Source organism: Ascaphus truei, chromosome 6 (genome assembly GCF_040206685.1).
Source record: "Ascaphus truei isolate aAscTru1 chromosome 6, aAscTru1.hap1, whole genome shotgun sequence".
NCBI lineage: Eukaryota > Metazoa > Chordata > Amphibia > Anura > Ascaphidae > Ascaphus > Ascaphus truei.
This window is the reverse complement of record NC_134488.1, coordinates 53,208,036-53,224,394: the sequence shown is the minus strand read 5'-3', so window position 1 is coordinate 53,224,394 and position 16,359 is coordinate 53,208,036. Positions and strand designations below refer to the sequence as shown.

General features: G+C 43.8%; 2 protein-coding genes across 10 annotated transcripts in view; one reads left to right on the top strand and one right to left on the bottom strand.

Moving 5' to 3' along the window:
- The window catches only part of RPL27A (ribosomal protein L27a), a 240,408-nt gene that overhangs the window by 27,102 nt on the left and 196,947 nt on the right, over positions 1–16,359 (top strand). The window lies entirely within an intron of this gene.
- Positions 1–16,359, bottom strand: part of LOC142497040 (anaphase-promoting complex subunit 13) — a 127,456-nt gene that overhangs the window by 79,771 nt on the left and 31,326 nt on the right. For all 9 annotated transcript variants that reach the window (XR_012802165.1, XR_012802166.1, XR_012802164.1 and 6 more), the window contains exon 4: positions 15,660–15,772. Coding sequence is in view for 5 of the 9 variants with exons in the window: in XM_075604288.1 (XP_075460403.1) it covers positions 15,660–15,772 (113 nt within the window). In the remaining 4 variants the exon portion in view is untranslated. The remainder of the gene's footprint in view (positions 1–15,659; positions 15,773–16,359) is intronic.

Genomic DNA, 16,359 nt, shown 5'->3' with positions numbered 1-16,359 from the left:
GTATTGACTTGACATAGTGTCTTATCTGAACATATTGGTACAAATGCATATCTGGAAGGTCAAACTCCTCATTTATTTTCTGGAATGCTTTTATCCTGTCTAATTTCACCAGATCCCTGACTCTCCTCAGGCCCCTCTATCCCCATATATAGTATGCCTTTGATTTGGAGGGTCGGGACTAAAGCTGGGTTGGACAGAATCAGGGTCAAGGGCAAAGAAACAGATTTAAGCTCTAAATAGTTTATCCCATAATTTTAGAGAGTGTGAGATCACTGGTTGTGTCTTAATGACCTCGGGTCTCATCTTTTTCCTTAGCCATAGTAGTGTCGCCATGTCTTTCGTCTGAGCTTCTGCTCTTTCTATATCGACCCATTCGATCGCTCCCCCATTGACCAGTATATTAGTGGACTTAACCTAGCCGCTTCCTAATATTCCATTAGGTCTGGTTGAGACGTGCCCCCCAGTCTAGTTGGTAGCCCCATTACTTTTTTCTTAATTCTTGTTTTTTTGCCATGCCATATAAACTACATTATTTCCTTTTCCAGCTCTTTAATAACTTTTTGTGGAACTGCAACGGGTAGAACCTGAAATAGATATAGCATCCTGGGTAGTGTGTTCATTTTTACCGAAGCAATTCTGCCTGTCCATGATATTTGGTTTCTTTCCCATATATGCAAGTCTTTAAAAGAGAATTTTTTCCTAAATTAATTGGATGTTTTTCCTACGGTTGTTGTAAGATTTGCAAATATGTGCTGAAGTCAAAAACTTTTTCGAATATGGAGGGTAGTAGATCATATAACATTGCTACATTTATAAATTGCAATACTGAATTTGTTATTTATATGCTGATATGTGGGTGTAACAAGAGATACATTGGCTTGACTACCATAATGTTTAAATTCCGTATTATAGAGCATATGAGACTCATTTTAAAAAGAGATCTTATGCACCCAGTCTCTAAGCATTTTAGCGAATGCCAACATGGATCTCTTGTTAATTTCGAATGTATTGCTATTGAGCACATCCAGGTTCACATCAGAAGAGGTGACAGAACAAACGCTCTGTAACAGAGAGAAGCTCACTGGATCTTCTCTCTTGACACTCTGATCCCATAGGGTTAAATATGGAGTGGGATCTTAAACACTTCCTCTGATTATATTTCTTATAACTCATGATTACTTTGAATTATGTCTGGGCATCTAATGTATTGTGGTACTTCCTCTGCAGATGTTTATGTTTAATACCTTCAATCTTGGCACACTTTAATATAATATATTGGATATTCTAATGTAAAGGTGTGTGTGTGTGTGTGTGTGTGTGTGTGTGTGTGTGTGTATACATACTCAACATGATGCCGATGCCTCTTCTACATTTTCAACGGTTTACGTTGATTAGTGAGTTGGGAGTTTGTATAGATTTATACACACATACGTTTTTTGAATCAGTGAATCGGTCTGTTCTGTAATGTTAATCATTATGTTGATTAATGTCTCTGTTTGCATTGTTTTAGGTCCATTAATATTGTTTAGACATCCAACAATAGTGGGTATAAGTATAGCCTAAGCTTTATCTGTTAGAAACCATATCAATATATTTGAACAATATCAATATATGCTGGCCCTACTATCTCCTTCCACAATAGTGTTGGAAGTACCATCATTCACCCAGCAGCCAAAGCACGCTGCCTAGGGGTCACACTCGACTCCTCTCTCACATTCTCCTCTACATTCAAGACATATCTAAAACCTGTTGCTTTTTCCTCCGCAGTATAACAAAGATACGCCCTTTCTTCTGTTGCTCGACTGCTAAAACTTTGACTCAGGTCCTCATTCTCTCCCGCCTCGATTACTGTAACCTCCTGCTGTCCGGTCTTCCTGCCTCTCACCTGTCTCTCCTACAATCTATCCTAAACGCTGCTGCCAGAATCACTCTACTATTTCCGAAATCTGTCTCAGCGTCTCCCCTGCTGAAATCACTCTCCTGGCTTCCTATCAAATCACGCATCTCGCACTCAATTCTATCCTCACTTTTAAAGCTTTACACTCTTCTGCTCCTACTTACATCTCAGCCCTAATTTCTCGCTATGCACCATCCCGACTCTTGCGTTCTGCTCAAGGCTGTCTTCTCTCTACCCCCCTTGTATCTAAAGCCCTATCCCGCCTTAAACCCTTCTCACTGACTGCCCCACACCTCTGGAATGCCCTTCCCCTCCATACCAGATTAGCACCCTCTCTGTCCACCTTTAAGAAGCACCTTAAGACACACTTGCTTAAACAAGCATTTGAGTAGCACCGTGGCTAATACTATACACGACACATAAAGCTTGGCCTCCTGCAGACACACTTAACTGAATGCCGTCCTACTGTCTCTGTATGTTCTCCCCACCAATTAGATTGTAAGCTTCCTGGAGCAGGGACTCCTCTTCCAAAATGTTACTTTTATGTCTGAAGCACTTATTCCCATGATCTGTTATTTGTATTATTTGTTATTTATATGATTGTCATGTGTAGTACTAATGTGAAGCGCTATGTACACTAATGGCACTATATAAATAAAGACATACATACATACATACAACACTGATGTTTCACTAACAATGCATTTATAAACATGGGAATTAATAAGATAATTACCCCATGATTTAGACTTATGGTGATATTTTCAGGTTTATTGAACAACACTAACCAAGTATTTGGGTTCATTCATTTATTTTAGGATCCAATGTAATGCTCGGTTGATACAGTATATATACAATCCAATGCTCAATTAATTATTTAATGAGTACTTCATTGACTTGGTACAATGAAGCAATTGATATTCTCACCGGAGTTAGAGTTCATGCTAGATGCCATTATTTGATCATTCTATTGAAGTACTTTCAGATGTGTCTGAGTCCAAAGGAGGGGCTATATAACTTACCTTCAATCTTGCCCCAAATATACTCCTTGAGAAACGGCTGTATAGCCTGAAACGCGTGGGAGAGTTCCCTTGTTTTGTCTTTAGCCTGTCTTTTGTTTTTTAAAGATGTAGTTTAATAAAAGATTTTTTTTTCCCATTTACCTGGTGAGTTGATTTGTGCTTCTTCCTGGGCTTTGCTATTCAACCAATCTTTTGATGCATATTGGTAGCCAAATGGTCTCTCGGAACCCTGGACCTGGAAGTCCCCAGTTCATGTACTGTGCATAAGCATTATATACTTTAAACATACCCGTTTAATAAAATATGCTTTACACTTTTATACTGTCTAAGTCTTTTGGTTATGAGAGATAGAATGAGAACCTTTACTTTTATTCCCACTAGCCATATCCCTCACACACTGCAAACCTGACTTAGCTTTTAAAATACCTCACAGCCTTATGTATAGCTGTGATAGGATGAAGCCTAACCGCTGGTGAAACGCGTTGAGTGGGAGCAAGTTGCAGGCAGGACACACACAGACATGTTCCTAAGCTGTGGACCGAAACCGGACGTGACGCAGCGAAACCGGAAGTGACGTAGCGAAGTCTGGGACTGATACCAGCAAGGAAGCTACCAGCTGGGGATGACTATAATCCCACTGACATTGCAAATGCATTCAATGAATACTTTGTGGGGGGGTGCTACTAACTTATTAGCAAAACCCAAGCTGAAACATAAACCTTATTCTGTGAGTACCCCAATAGCCTCAACCTCTCCTAACACTGCCCACAATTTTCAATTTGTCCAAGAATCTGAAGAGGAGATTACACAAGTGCTCCTCAAATTAAAACTAAGCAGCCAATGTGGACCTGATTTACTGCAATCTAAATTCCTACGATTTGGTGCCCCAGTTATTGCCAAACTGTTTGCTTCCCTAGTCAACTCTATTCTGTCTGCAGGCCATATCCCTAAGATCTGGAAAACTGTCATACTTGTCCTAATCTTCAAAAGTGGGGGGGAAAAAACTCTCTCTCAAACAACAGGCCAATCTCTCTTTTCCCAATACTATCCAAAATCATGGAAAAATGTGTTCACTCGCAATTAAGCGATTACTATACCAAGACAAATTTCCCTAACCAATTCCAATCTGGATTTCGCCCCAAACACTCCCTGGTAATTACCCTGCTAAAAGTTTGCAATGAGATCCAGTGTGGAATGGAACTGGGACAACTTACTGGTGCAATATTCCTAGATTTTGCAAAGGCGTTTGATACTGTTGATCATGTTATCTTGCTACACAAACTCCAATGCTCTGGAATAGGGAAGCATGCTTTAAAATGGTTTCATTCCTACCTATCAGGTAGATCCCAAAATGTGTCTATCTTGTGCATTAACTCCAACCCCTTGGATATCACCTGCGGGGTCCCGCAAGGCTCTGTTCTGGGGCCCCGTCTCTTCTCAATGTTCCTCAATGATCTTCCTACAGATTGTAAGGGAGCTTCAATACACATGTATGTGGATGACACAAATCTATATGCACACAGCCCTAGCCTCCCTGACCTTGGGCACGTACTTCAATCTGACTTTTTGAGACTTGAAAATTGGATTTCCAAAACAAACTGTTTTTAAACACTGACAAGACTGTAACAATGTTATTTGGATCTAAGGCTACATTTTTCAAGTTTCCAATGAATAACCTCCAGATCAGAACCAACGCTAATACCACCCTAGCCCCTGTTACTAGTTTTAAAAACTTGGGCATATAGATTGACTGCCATTTAACATTTGGGTTGCACATTGATACACTGACATCCAAAACCTATGACAAACTAGGTGAACTTTATAGGAACAAATCCTCCCTAAGTCTGCTGGTCAGAAAGCGTATCGCACAGCAGATGCTAATACCAATTATAGACTATGGGGACATAGTATATGGCACAGCACCCCGAACCCACTTTAGCCAACTTGATACCCGCTACAATTCAATATGCCGTTGTGTCCTCCAATGCAACTTCAACACACATCACTGCTAAATGGTCAAAGAACTAGATTGCCCATCACTTGAGTCTAGGCACAAAGTTCATCTTTCCTGTCTTGCCTTCAAATACTTTCAGGACAAGCTACCCATTTATCTGAACAAGCACCCCAGCCCTACCACATGCATCACTTATCACCCGAGATCTGACTCCAAAAGACTGCTCAACAAAGTATCTGGCTGCTCCTCCTTCTCTTACTATGCACCTCACAACTGGAACAATCAAAAGTAGAATCTAACAGCCACCACCAGTCTAAGTTATTTCAAAACTAAAGCTGTCTCTCATTTTAATCTGGTCTGTAACTGTTATATATGCCTATAACATATATTATCTCTTACTGTGCATGCAATGTCCTGTATATAATGTACAACCCCGTTATAGCGCGATTCACTACAACGCGGCTCCAATTATAATGCGGTCTGATCGTGGCTCCCAATTTAGAATATCTTCAAGGTTTTTTTTTTTTTCATTATTATTATTTTTCCCAAAGCTTTTTTGTTAACGGACACACACACACACACACACGGAGACAGACACATTGAGGCAGACACACAGAGGCAGACACACGGAGGCAGACACACACTAAAAATATGGCTAGTTTGATGAGTCAATTACAAATGTCACAGGCGAGAGTTGCCTCGATTTTTAAAACTTTCGGGGAAACATTCTAAAACGTTTTGGGAACCAGTTAGAGAAACCATGTTTTTAGGTAATATGAGATAAGCAATTTTCTAATTTACTATTACTTCAGTGTTATTAGCAGAAGTTATAGACCGATTGTTGACCGATTGTTGCTACAGTAACATTACTGTATGAAGCGGAGCTGGAACAATTGCAACACACACACACCCCCACCCCCCGCGATGGCTGACCCGTGGTGTGATGCAGTTGTGGAAGCAGAGGGACTGAGGTCTGATGTGCAGGCAGGGGGACTGAAGTCTCGGGCGGATGAGAACCCCTGATCGCGGCGGCCATTTTTTTCCGTGATCCCCATTATAACGCAGTCGCAATATGTGGACCCCAAGCACCGCGTTATAACGGGGTTAAGCAGTATTTGTCATCATAACTCTGTGCCCCGGACATACTTGAAAACGAGAGGTAGCTCTCAATTTATTACTTCCTTGTAAAACATTTTATAAATAAATAAAATTGTTATTGCCTGCTCAAGCTGATTTTCATATTTCTGTGTAAGTGTGACTGTCCGCTTAGGCCTTACACTCTCTTGCACCTCTTGCGGTTGTGTAGTGGTCTCAACGTCTGAGTTGTCAATCTCATGCGTGGTGTCTGGTAAGGGATGGAGTTCTGCCATGCTGCAGATGTCTGTAGGTCTTTGCCAATGTGTGTGGCATGCGGTCTATTACCTGCGTCAGTGTTGGACAACTCCTGAACTGCTGATTTAATAAGGAAGTGTTTTAAGGCAGACACAGACTGACTGCTGTTCCCAGAGAAGGGGGACAGAGACAAGTTCTTCCCAGCTGTGGAAGCTGGCACAGTCCCCTAGGTCCGCTTGACGGTGGTTGCGGAGCCTGCTGGGACTGCCTGGGTTGTTAATCCCAAGAAGAAGGAAGGACAAGAGACCGTGTTGAAGCGGGGATGTCCTGTCCTTAACTTTGGACTTACAGTAGAGAGATTTTCTGAGCTCTCGTGGGCCGAGCTCCCCTAGGAAGGAAGGACGCGAAACCATGCTGAAGCGGGGATGATTGCTCCAAACTCTGGAGTAACAGGTAAGCGAAACACTTTATTGCTGTGTTCAGAGACTATATATGTTAAGCTATAATAGTAGCAGTTTGGGGTGGTAACCAGCTTAGCTGCCCATCCAGTAAGGGTTGAAGCTGAATGTGTAGTTAGTCTCCTAAAATGGGTAGGAGTTTATTTTATATTTTCGTTTTGACGTAAAGGGACGATGGACCTGTTAGTGTATTATTTATCCCTGTAAATGAACCCCATTTAGAGAAATACTACATTTCCTGCCTTGATCTGGGACTAAAAGATGCTACAACGTGGTGTGGCATCACAGTATGTATGTTTATGATGGTCAGTCTGTATGTATGAATGTGATGGTCAGTGGCTGTGTCTCTGTGCTGGTCTGTCTAAATGTTGTATAAGTCATTGGTTGTATATGTGTCTTGTGCAGGTCAGTGTGTCTGTGTATGTGTGTGTTTTGCAGGTCAGGGCTGTGTGTGCGAGTTGTGCAGGTCAGGGTCTGTGTGTGTGAGCTGTGCAGATCAAGGTTTGTGTATGTATGTTGTACAGGTCAGTGTGTGTGTGTGTGTGTGTGTGTGTGTGTGTGTGTGTGTGTGTGTGTGTGTGTGTGTGTGTGTGTGTGTGTGTTGTGCAAGTTAAGGTTTGTGTGTGTTGTGCAGGTCAGGGTCTGTATGAGTGTTTTTAGTTTTCAGTGTGTGTATGTTTTTTTCGTTTTCAGTAAATGTGTCTGTAGGTCAGTGTGTGTTTCTGGGAAATACATTGTGTGTATATGTGGAACGTGTGTGGTTCTTTATTTGTATGTGGTGGACGTATGAGGTGTGTGCTTGTGTTTATGGTGCCTATATGCAGATATAGCCGACGTTATTGCATCCATTATTGTGTGATAATGGCTGCAATAATGTCGGCTACACCTCTATATGTGGAGGGTGAGAGGGAGAGGGAATGAGAGAATGAGAAGTGGGAGGGAAAGAGAGAGAGAGAGAGAGAGAGAGAGAGAGAGAGAGAGAGAGAGAGAGAGAGAGAGAGAGAGAGAGAGAGAGAGAGAGAGAGAGAGAGAGAGGGGGGGGAGTGGGAGAGAGAGAGAGAGAGAGAGAATGGGGAGTGGGAGGGAGAGAGAGAGAATGGGGAGTGGGAGAGAGAGAGAGAATGGGGAGTGGGAGGGAGAGAGAGAATGGGGAGTGGGAGGGAAAGAGAGAGAGAGAGAATGGGGGGAGAGAGAGTGAGAGAGAATGGCGGGGAGAGAGAGAGAATGGGGGGAGAGAGAGAGAGAATGGGGAGAGAGAGAGAGAGAGAATGGGGAGAGAGAGAGAGAATGGGGAGAGAGAGAGAATGGGGAGAGAGAGAGAGAGAGAGAATGGGGAGAGAGAATGGCGGGGAGAGAATGGGGAGTGGGAGGAAAGGGAGAGAGAGGGAATGGGGAAAGCATAGGGAGAGAGAATGGGGAGGGAAGGCAAGAGAGAATGGAGAGGGGGAGGGAAGAGAGAGAGAGAATGGGGACTGGGAGGGAAAGAGAGAGAGAAAGAGAGAGAGAGAATGGGGAGTGGGAGGGAAAGAGAGAGAGAAAGAGAGAGAGGGAGAATGGGGAGTGGGAGGGAAAGAGAGAGAGAAATAGAGAGAGAATGGGGAGTGGGAGGGAATGAGAGAGAGAGAATGGGGAGTGAGAGGGAAAGAGAGAGAATGGGGAGTGGGAGGGAGAGTAGAGAGAGAATGGGGAGTGGGAGAGAGAGAATGGAAGGGGGAGTATAGGGAGAGAGAGAATGGAAGGGGGAGCCTAGGGAGAGAGAATGGGGAGGAAAGGCAAGAGAGAATGGAGACGGGGAGGGAAGAGAGAGAGAGAGAATGGGGGAGGAAAGGGATAGAATGGGGAGGGAGAGGGATAATGGGGGGAGGAAGAGAGATAATGGGGGAAGAGAGATAACGGAGGGAAGAGAGATAATGGGGGGAGGAAGAGAGATAATGGGGGGAAGGGAGAGAATGAGGGGGAGAGGGAGAGAATGGGGGGGAAGGTAGAGAGAATGGGGGGAAAGGGAGAAAGAGAATGGGTGGAAAGGGGGAGAGAGGGGTATGAATAATACAGCATAAATGGGGACGCTATTAAACAAATACCATTATACCATTTTTAGTGATTGCATGTGTTTTATGAATAGATTTTTTAAATGTCTTGGTTTTTATTTTTGAAAATCTTGTCACACTAACAAAGGAAGAAGCCGGTATTGTAAAAGCAAAAAGTATAGCTTTTAGGAAATATAGGCAGAATCAGAAGAATGAGGATACATAATTATAACAGACCGGAGAGAAAGAACCTAGTAAGGGCACTCTAAACACATAGGTCGCATGGTGAACACTTTAAAACATACACTTTATTCAAATAATTTAAAATAACGGGTGATAAAATAAGAATTAAACGTTTAGATCCTTCATATGAACACTGAATGTGGTGTTCTGGATCAATGAATGCTGACTGCAAATATCCTCTATTAATGTATGTTGCAGTTTGGACCAGTGAGTATGGTGAGTCACTGTCCAAATGAACCAAAGCACCCTAAATGTCGCTGCTGTAACAGTATGTGCCAGTATAAACAATCCCTAATACGCAAAATATACAGCACTCTAGCATACATAAGGAACCCTAGCCAGGTCTGCCAAAAAACAATGAGATAGTGTGACTGGCTGAATGAATGGGATCCTGGCTAATAATATAGCTAGTACAGAGCTAGGAATACTGTAGATAAATGATAGAGCATAGGGTTTGTATATAATCAGCTCAATATCACTGCCTATGAATATAGCCCTAGGGGAAGTGATTATGAGTCGAGGGAGCAAAGCAATAAGTCCCTAACCACAATGTGGGTATAACATACTAGACCAGGCCTGCACAACTCGTAAAGCGAGAAGGGCCGAAATGCTCCAAGGAAAAAAAATTTGGGCCGCACGGGTAAAATCATCATCATCATCATCATCATCTCTCCTCCAGCACCTCTCATCATCATCCTCATATCTCCCCCAGAACCCCTCACTATCAACCTTTGCGATACTCCCCATCTATCTCTCATACCTCTATCTCTCCCCCTCACCCACACACATAATACTCCCTCTCCACAAACACACAATACCCCCCTGCACACCACACACATCCCACCCCCCTTCACCTCACATCCTTCTCCCCCTTGCAACTCACATCATTCTCCCCCTGCACCTCACATCACTCTCCCCCTGCACCTCACATCACTCTCCCCCCCTGCACCTCACATCACTCTCCCCCCTGCACCTCACATCTCTCTCCCCCGTGCACCTCACACCACTCTCCCCCCTGCACCTCACACCACTCTCCCTCCTGCACCTCACATAACTCTCCCCCCTGCACCTCACATAACTCTCCCCCCCTGCACCTCACATCACTCTCCCCCCCTGCACCTCACATAACTCTCCCCCCTGCACCTCACATCACTCTCCCCTCCTGCACCTCACATCACTCTCCCTCCTGCACCTCACACCACTCTCCCCCCCTGCACCTCACACCACTCTCCCCCCCTGCACCTCACACCTCTCCCCCCCTGCACCTCACACCTCTCCCCCCCTGCACCTCACACCTCTCCCCCCCTGCACCTCACACCTCTCCCCCCTGCACCTCACATCACTCTCCCCCCCTGCACCTCACATCACCCCCCTTGCACCTCCAATCACCCCCCCTGCACTTCCAACCACCCTCCCCTGTACCTCCAATCACCCCCCCGCACCTCCAATGACCCCCCCCCCCCCCCACACCTCCAATCACCCCCCTGCACCCCAATCACCCCTGCACCTCCAATCACCCCCCCTGCACCTCCAATCACCCCCCCTGCACCTCCAATCACCCCCCCCTGCACCTCCAATCACCCCCCCCTGCACCTCCAATCACCCTCCCCTGCACATCCAATCACCCCCCTGCACCTCCAATCACCCCCCCTGCACCTCCAATCACCCCACCTGCAACTCCAATCACCCCCCTGCACCTCACCCCCTGCACCTCACATCACCCTTCCTGCACCTCACCTCAATGCACCTCACCTCAATGCACCTCACATCACCCCTGGGACCGCGGGGAATCGCCGCCATTTTTTTTTTTAAATTTTTTTTTTTAAAGGTTTTTTTTTTTTTTAAATCTCATTGCGGGCCGCACAGAGAGGCCGGGCAGGCCGCATGTGGCCCGCGGGCCGTATGTTGTGCAGGCCTGTACTAGACTCACATACATAGTGACAACGGTAGGGCTGATGCAGATCAGGTAGGTATAAAATCTGTTCAGCATCTCTCAGGTAGGTGGTGTGTATGATAACCAATCTATCTATAAGGTGGTAAACAGTACTGACCCAACACCAACTCTGTTGTCAGAGTTGATCTCTAAAGGATCAGTACTCAGTGAGAGGTAGGAGATAAATACATGGTAATGCTGAAATAAATAAACAGCTTACTGCTACCGTGTGACAGCAGGGAGAAGGGTATCTTGGTTCGTGTGGGCTCCCTATAGATCATCCGATCGCAGAGAAGCACCTAATTTGAAAAATAGCGCGCTGCAGTTGTTGACGAACACAGCCGTCAGCTGACTCATGTGTGTGAAGAAGTCCTGCACGTGCACCCATCTGCCGACGTGCACGTTTCACGTAGCCGCTTCCTCAGGGCAGTACAAGGGGGGGAGGGACACACCAAAGGGTGTGCAGCTAAATAGCCCTGCGTTCATGCAAATTTCTATCCAGAGCACTAAGTCCCACCTCCTGGATATGACATCACGGCTCATTGACTAAACAGTCAGTGAGTCTGCCAAGAGGGGGTGCTACCCAGTGAGTCTGCCAGGAGGGGGTGCTACCTACAAGTCCAGTTTTCACAGGACTGCCTAGGGAATAGTGCTCAAAACCCTGTTAAAGTATACAGTGATGCTGGTTAGGCACAAACGGGCACTAAGGACTGGATAAGTCCTGGGTGAGGGGTGTGGGGAAGTGCTGTTAGTTTAGTGCTTGTGTGTTCATGACTATGTATCTTAATAAAGTTATGATAATAATTCAGACATGGATCCTAGAACTAAACCCAAGCCCTAAACAGGAGGTCAGATAAGAGGCTAGAGGACAAGTTTGCAGGATGGATAGTATAGGGGTAGTGAGGGCCATTAAAGTTTGTTCAAATGAATGGAGAGTACATGAACCCTTCATTAAGGCCCCTGGGAGACATGGTACCCAAGGTGTAGATCCATCTCGCCTCTTTTTTAAGGAGGTCCAGGTCCCAGTCCCCCTTCCGAATACCAGGTGAATACTTAGCAATGCCTATGAAGCTAATTGAATCAGTATTGCCCTTTTGGCAGAAATTAACATGTCTGGCAATCGGAGTATCACTTTTATTTCTGATTGTTCCGAGGTGCTCCAGAACCCTCTGTTTGAATTGTCTCCTCGTTTTGCCGACATATTTTTTGCCACATAGGCAGGTGCCCATATAGATTACTCCCGTGCTGACACAATTAATGAACTTGCGTATAGTGTAAGTTCTGGTGTCATCATGGTTGTTGAATGTCTTACTGACTTTGATGTTCTTACAGGCTTTACACTTTTGACAGGTAAAAGTGCCCACTGGTTTTACTGTGAGCCAGTTGCTAGATTGTGGTTCAACATAATGGCTGTGTACCAAGGAGTCGCGTAGGTTTCTAGCTCTACGGCTCACCATTGACGGGTAAGTATACAGTGCTCCTTGTAAATTCGGGTCTGCCATTAGTATATGCCAATGGTTTTGGAAGATGTTACGTGCCTGATGCCACTGATTATTGTATCTACCAATAAAGCATATCAACTTCTGTTCCGTGTGTGTTGTTTTATCTCTTAGGAGGTCTGCTCGAGGGGTGAATTTGGCTTGTTTAAAAGCTCTTTTGACCAACTTCCTACTGTACCCACGGTCAAGAAATCTCTTAGTCATTAAAGTGGCTTGATGTTCAAATTCTGCATTGGTACTGCAGTTACGTTTCAGCCTCAAAAACTGACCAACTGGTATACCATGTATCAGAGCCCTTGGGTGATGGCTTGTCACCTGGAGTAGGCTAGGCAGAAGGAGATAAGGCTAATAATCAGGTGTAGAACAAAAGACGAAAAGACCTACTGCTACATCTAACTTGACATATTCTATAGTTAAATACCATAGGCGAAACGCTGATGTTGCAGTTACCCTGTGTTCATTTGAAGTGTTTGAAATCAGCTGTTGTACCATGGAGTCTTTTTTCATGAGGGATTATCCATTATGATTAAACATGTTTTACGCAGATACTACCTTCGGCTGCCCACGCAGCCTTGACGCCACCTGATGTATCTTCACAGCCTATTTAAGCTGTTATCACAGAGGGGCCATTCGGTTTTTATTTAACTAGCAGCGATCTTCACCTTTACTTACGTTTGGAGCGGTTCATGTGCCTGTAGCAATCAGGTCGCTGCCACACGGCTTGCAATCGTACCTGCAGTCGCTACATAACTTACAGTAGTGTCTGCAGCACCTAGGTAGCCGCCACATGGCATTGTGAACTCTTAACACATATCACTGATCCCCCTTTTTGGAATGGATCATTTTGGCTCCCTCTGATGGTACTGTGCTGCTCCCTCATTATTCATGCATACAGAGGAGAGCACAACACAGACACACTTAATCATAAGCAGTTCTTTGCACTGTCAATATTTTGCACTTTGTTTTTGTAGTTTGGCCTCTTTTATTTTAGATGGACTTATTAAAAATTGTTTATTTTATCTCCCACTGATCATATTACATACAATATTATCTGTGCCTGGGGCCACTCAGTAAGGTTGTAAGGTATATTTAGGTGCAGAATAATTTAATAGCTAAAAATAGAGTAGATAAAAAAAACTCACATATAATATTCAAATGAAAACATATAAAATATGACATTCAATAAAAACGGGCATTCCGTTTGCCACATAACAATCCTTTAATGATTTGTAAAGTACCGTGGATCAGCAAAAGCATACAGCAGATGGAAGTCACCGTAGCAAATGTAAATGCTTCTTATATGGATTCAAAGGTAACATTCATCAGCGGAAACATCCGGCTGGACACATCTTCATTGATTAGGACTAGCAACAAGATGAATCCTCATGCAGGAGAGGCTAATTGAGGAGACCTAGGTGAGCTGGAATGCCCCGAGGAGTTTCTGTTAATGAAACGCAGGCAGTATGTAACTAGGCTATTTTGGTGCACGAGTATACCTCCAGTAACACTGTGCCCAGATGAATTAGGTGCAGGAGCGTCCAGAGCCAAATCTTGAGTGAGCTGTGTTGCTCAAAATCATGTCTGGCAATGTGCCGCCAGTACCGCTGAGGGAGAGGGGCTCAATCTGCAGCGTGTTGGCAACAGCTAACTGTGAAAGTGTGGAAGTCCACAAATGTCACGTCACATACCCTACGCGTTTTGTTACTTGCACAGTAACTTCATCAGGGATGGCTCCATATATATATATTTCTTTTGAGGCCTTAAGGGCCGCACATGCTGACCTTGAGGTGTATAGTGTTGCCTACCACTGGCTTAGAAGATAGCAAGGAGAGGGGGCTATGATTGAAACATTAAAATACATAAAGGGTTTCAACAAAGTACAAAAGGGAAGCATATTTGAGAGGAAGATAAGTGCTAGAACAAGAAGTCGTGCTCTGAAGCTGGAGGGTGGCAGGCTAAGGGGAATTGTGAAGAAGTACTTATTCATAGAAAGGGTGGTATAGTCGTGAAATAGCTTCCTAACAAAGGTGGTAGGGACCAATACAGTAAGGGACTTCAAACATGCTTGGGACAGTCATAAGGCTGGGCCAAGTTGTTTTTATTTGCCGTCAAATGTTTACAGTATATGCTGCCTGTTATGCTGCAAGGTAGAAATGTGCTTATGCTTACCAGAAACCAACTGCAAGACTCTGTTCTTTGTGATGTGGTTGTTGTGTTTCCTATGCATCTCCAACAAAATAAATACTTCTGCTTTGCAAGGAAAATTAGTTATGTGTCTCACTATACAAAAAGGAGAGATGACAATTAAGTTGTCAGAAAATATGATACAAGATGCATCAAAGAAAATTTGGTGAAAGTAGGTGCTAGTTCAAGGTTTCAGTTATATGCATGAGCTTGCGATTTGAGTAGTGTCAATAGGAAGAGTTAAAGTGGAGCTATTTGTAGTATGAGATTTAACCCCAGAGCAAAGTGTATTTGTTTATTGTTGCACACTATTCCTGTAAATATTTTTTATATTTAAACTATATGTTAAATCAATATGCACCTATACAATTAATTTCCCAATAGTAAGAAAACTCAACTATTGAATATTATTTGTAAATGTAATATTTATTACAGTGTTTGTAACAGGGCCTTAACCCCTGTCTAAAAGGGCTTCAATAGAAAGTCTGTATTGGACTGAGGAATCAAGCAGGGAGCTGGTTAATTGCAGCTAGAGATAATTAACCAGTGTCCACCTGGCTCATCAAACAGGTAGAAAACCCTCCTGCTTGAACTGCAGGGGATCTCTTGAACACAGAGGGACTGCGTTGCCAGAAAGAGACTTACAGATACCCTGAAACCAAATCCTCTGCATCCAGGAAACTGCCAGAGGGTGTCCCCTCAATGGACACAACCCAGAGACTGACATACAGAGCCCCCTGCTTACAGATACCTCTTTGGGGTCATAGGTTGATAAGAGGCCTATCCTCCCCGCTCTGCAGAAAGGGACTGGGAAAGTGAGTTAGCCCTTACAAAGGGATAGGATGTTTATTTATTTGTGTGCTTCCTTAAAATGTATTGCTTAAATCTATGGGCTGAATAAAAGCCATGGTTTTCCCAAAAATGTATCTTACAGTGCTATGTTATCAGGCTGTGTGTGTGTGGGGGGGGGGTCTCTATCAACAATCTCTCCACAGCAATTACTGTATGATGACAAAATGAATGCTTGTTGAACTGCTGACTTGTTTATTTTCATTGGCAGTCTTTATCTTGTCCTTTAGTTTATGGCAGAAAAGAGATAGATACACTCACTTTTCCTTAGCTGCTTCCTTTAATCTCTTTACTTCTTCTCTGGCAACATGCCCTCGAAAGGCAGCTTGGATTATTGTGGCGTTCTGTCCCTTTATGATATCAGTATTTTCCTCCTAGATTGAAAAACAGCTTTTTAATAAAATACTATAATTATAAAATACAAATCATTTAAAATATACATTTAGCAAATATATTTTTATATTGTACATGTCTCTTATAAACTGTAAGCATTACAAATCTGAATTACAGAGCCAAAAACAAACAAAGTGCAGCACACATTCATGTAAACCATCATGTATGCTATCCAACGTCATGGAAAAATGTGTTCACTCGCAATTAAGCGATTGCTGTACCAAGACAAATTTCCCTAGCCAAATCCAATGTGGCTTTCGCCCCAAACACTCCACGGTAACTACCCTGCTAAAAGTTTGCAGTGAAATCCAGAGTGGAATGGAACGGGGACAACTCACTAGTGCAATGTTCTTAGATTTTGCAAAGGCTTTTGATACTATTGATCATCTTATCTTGCTAAACAAACTCCAGTGCTCTGGAATAGGGAAGCATGCTTTAGACTGGTTTCATTCCTACCTATAAGGTAGATCCCAACATGTGTCCATCTCAGGCTCTAACTCCAACCCCCGTATATCACCTGTGTTGTCCCGCAAGGCTCTGTTCTGGGGCCCCTATTCTTCTCAGTGTT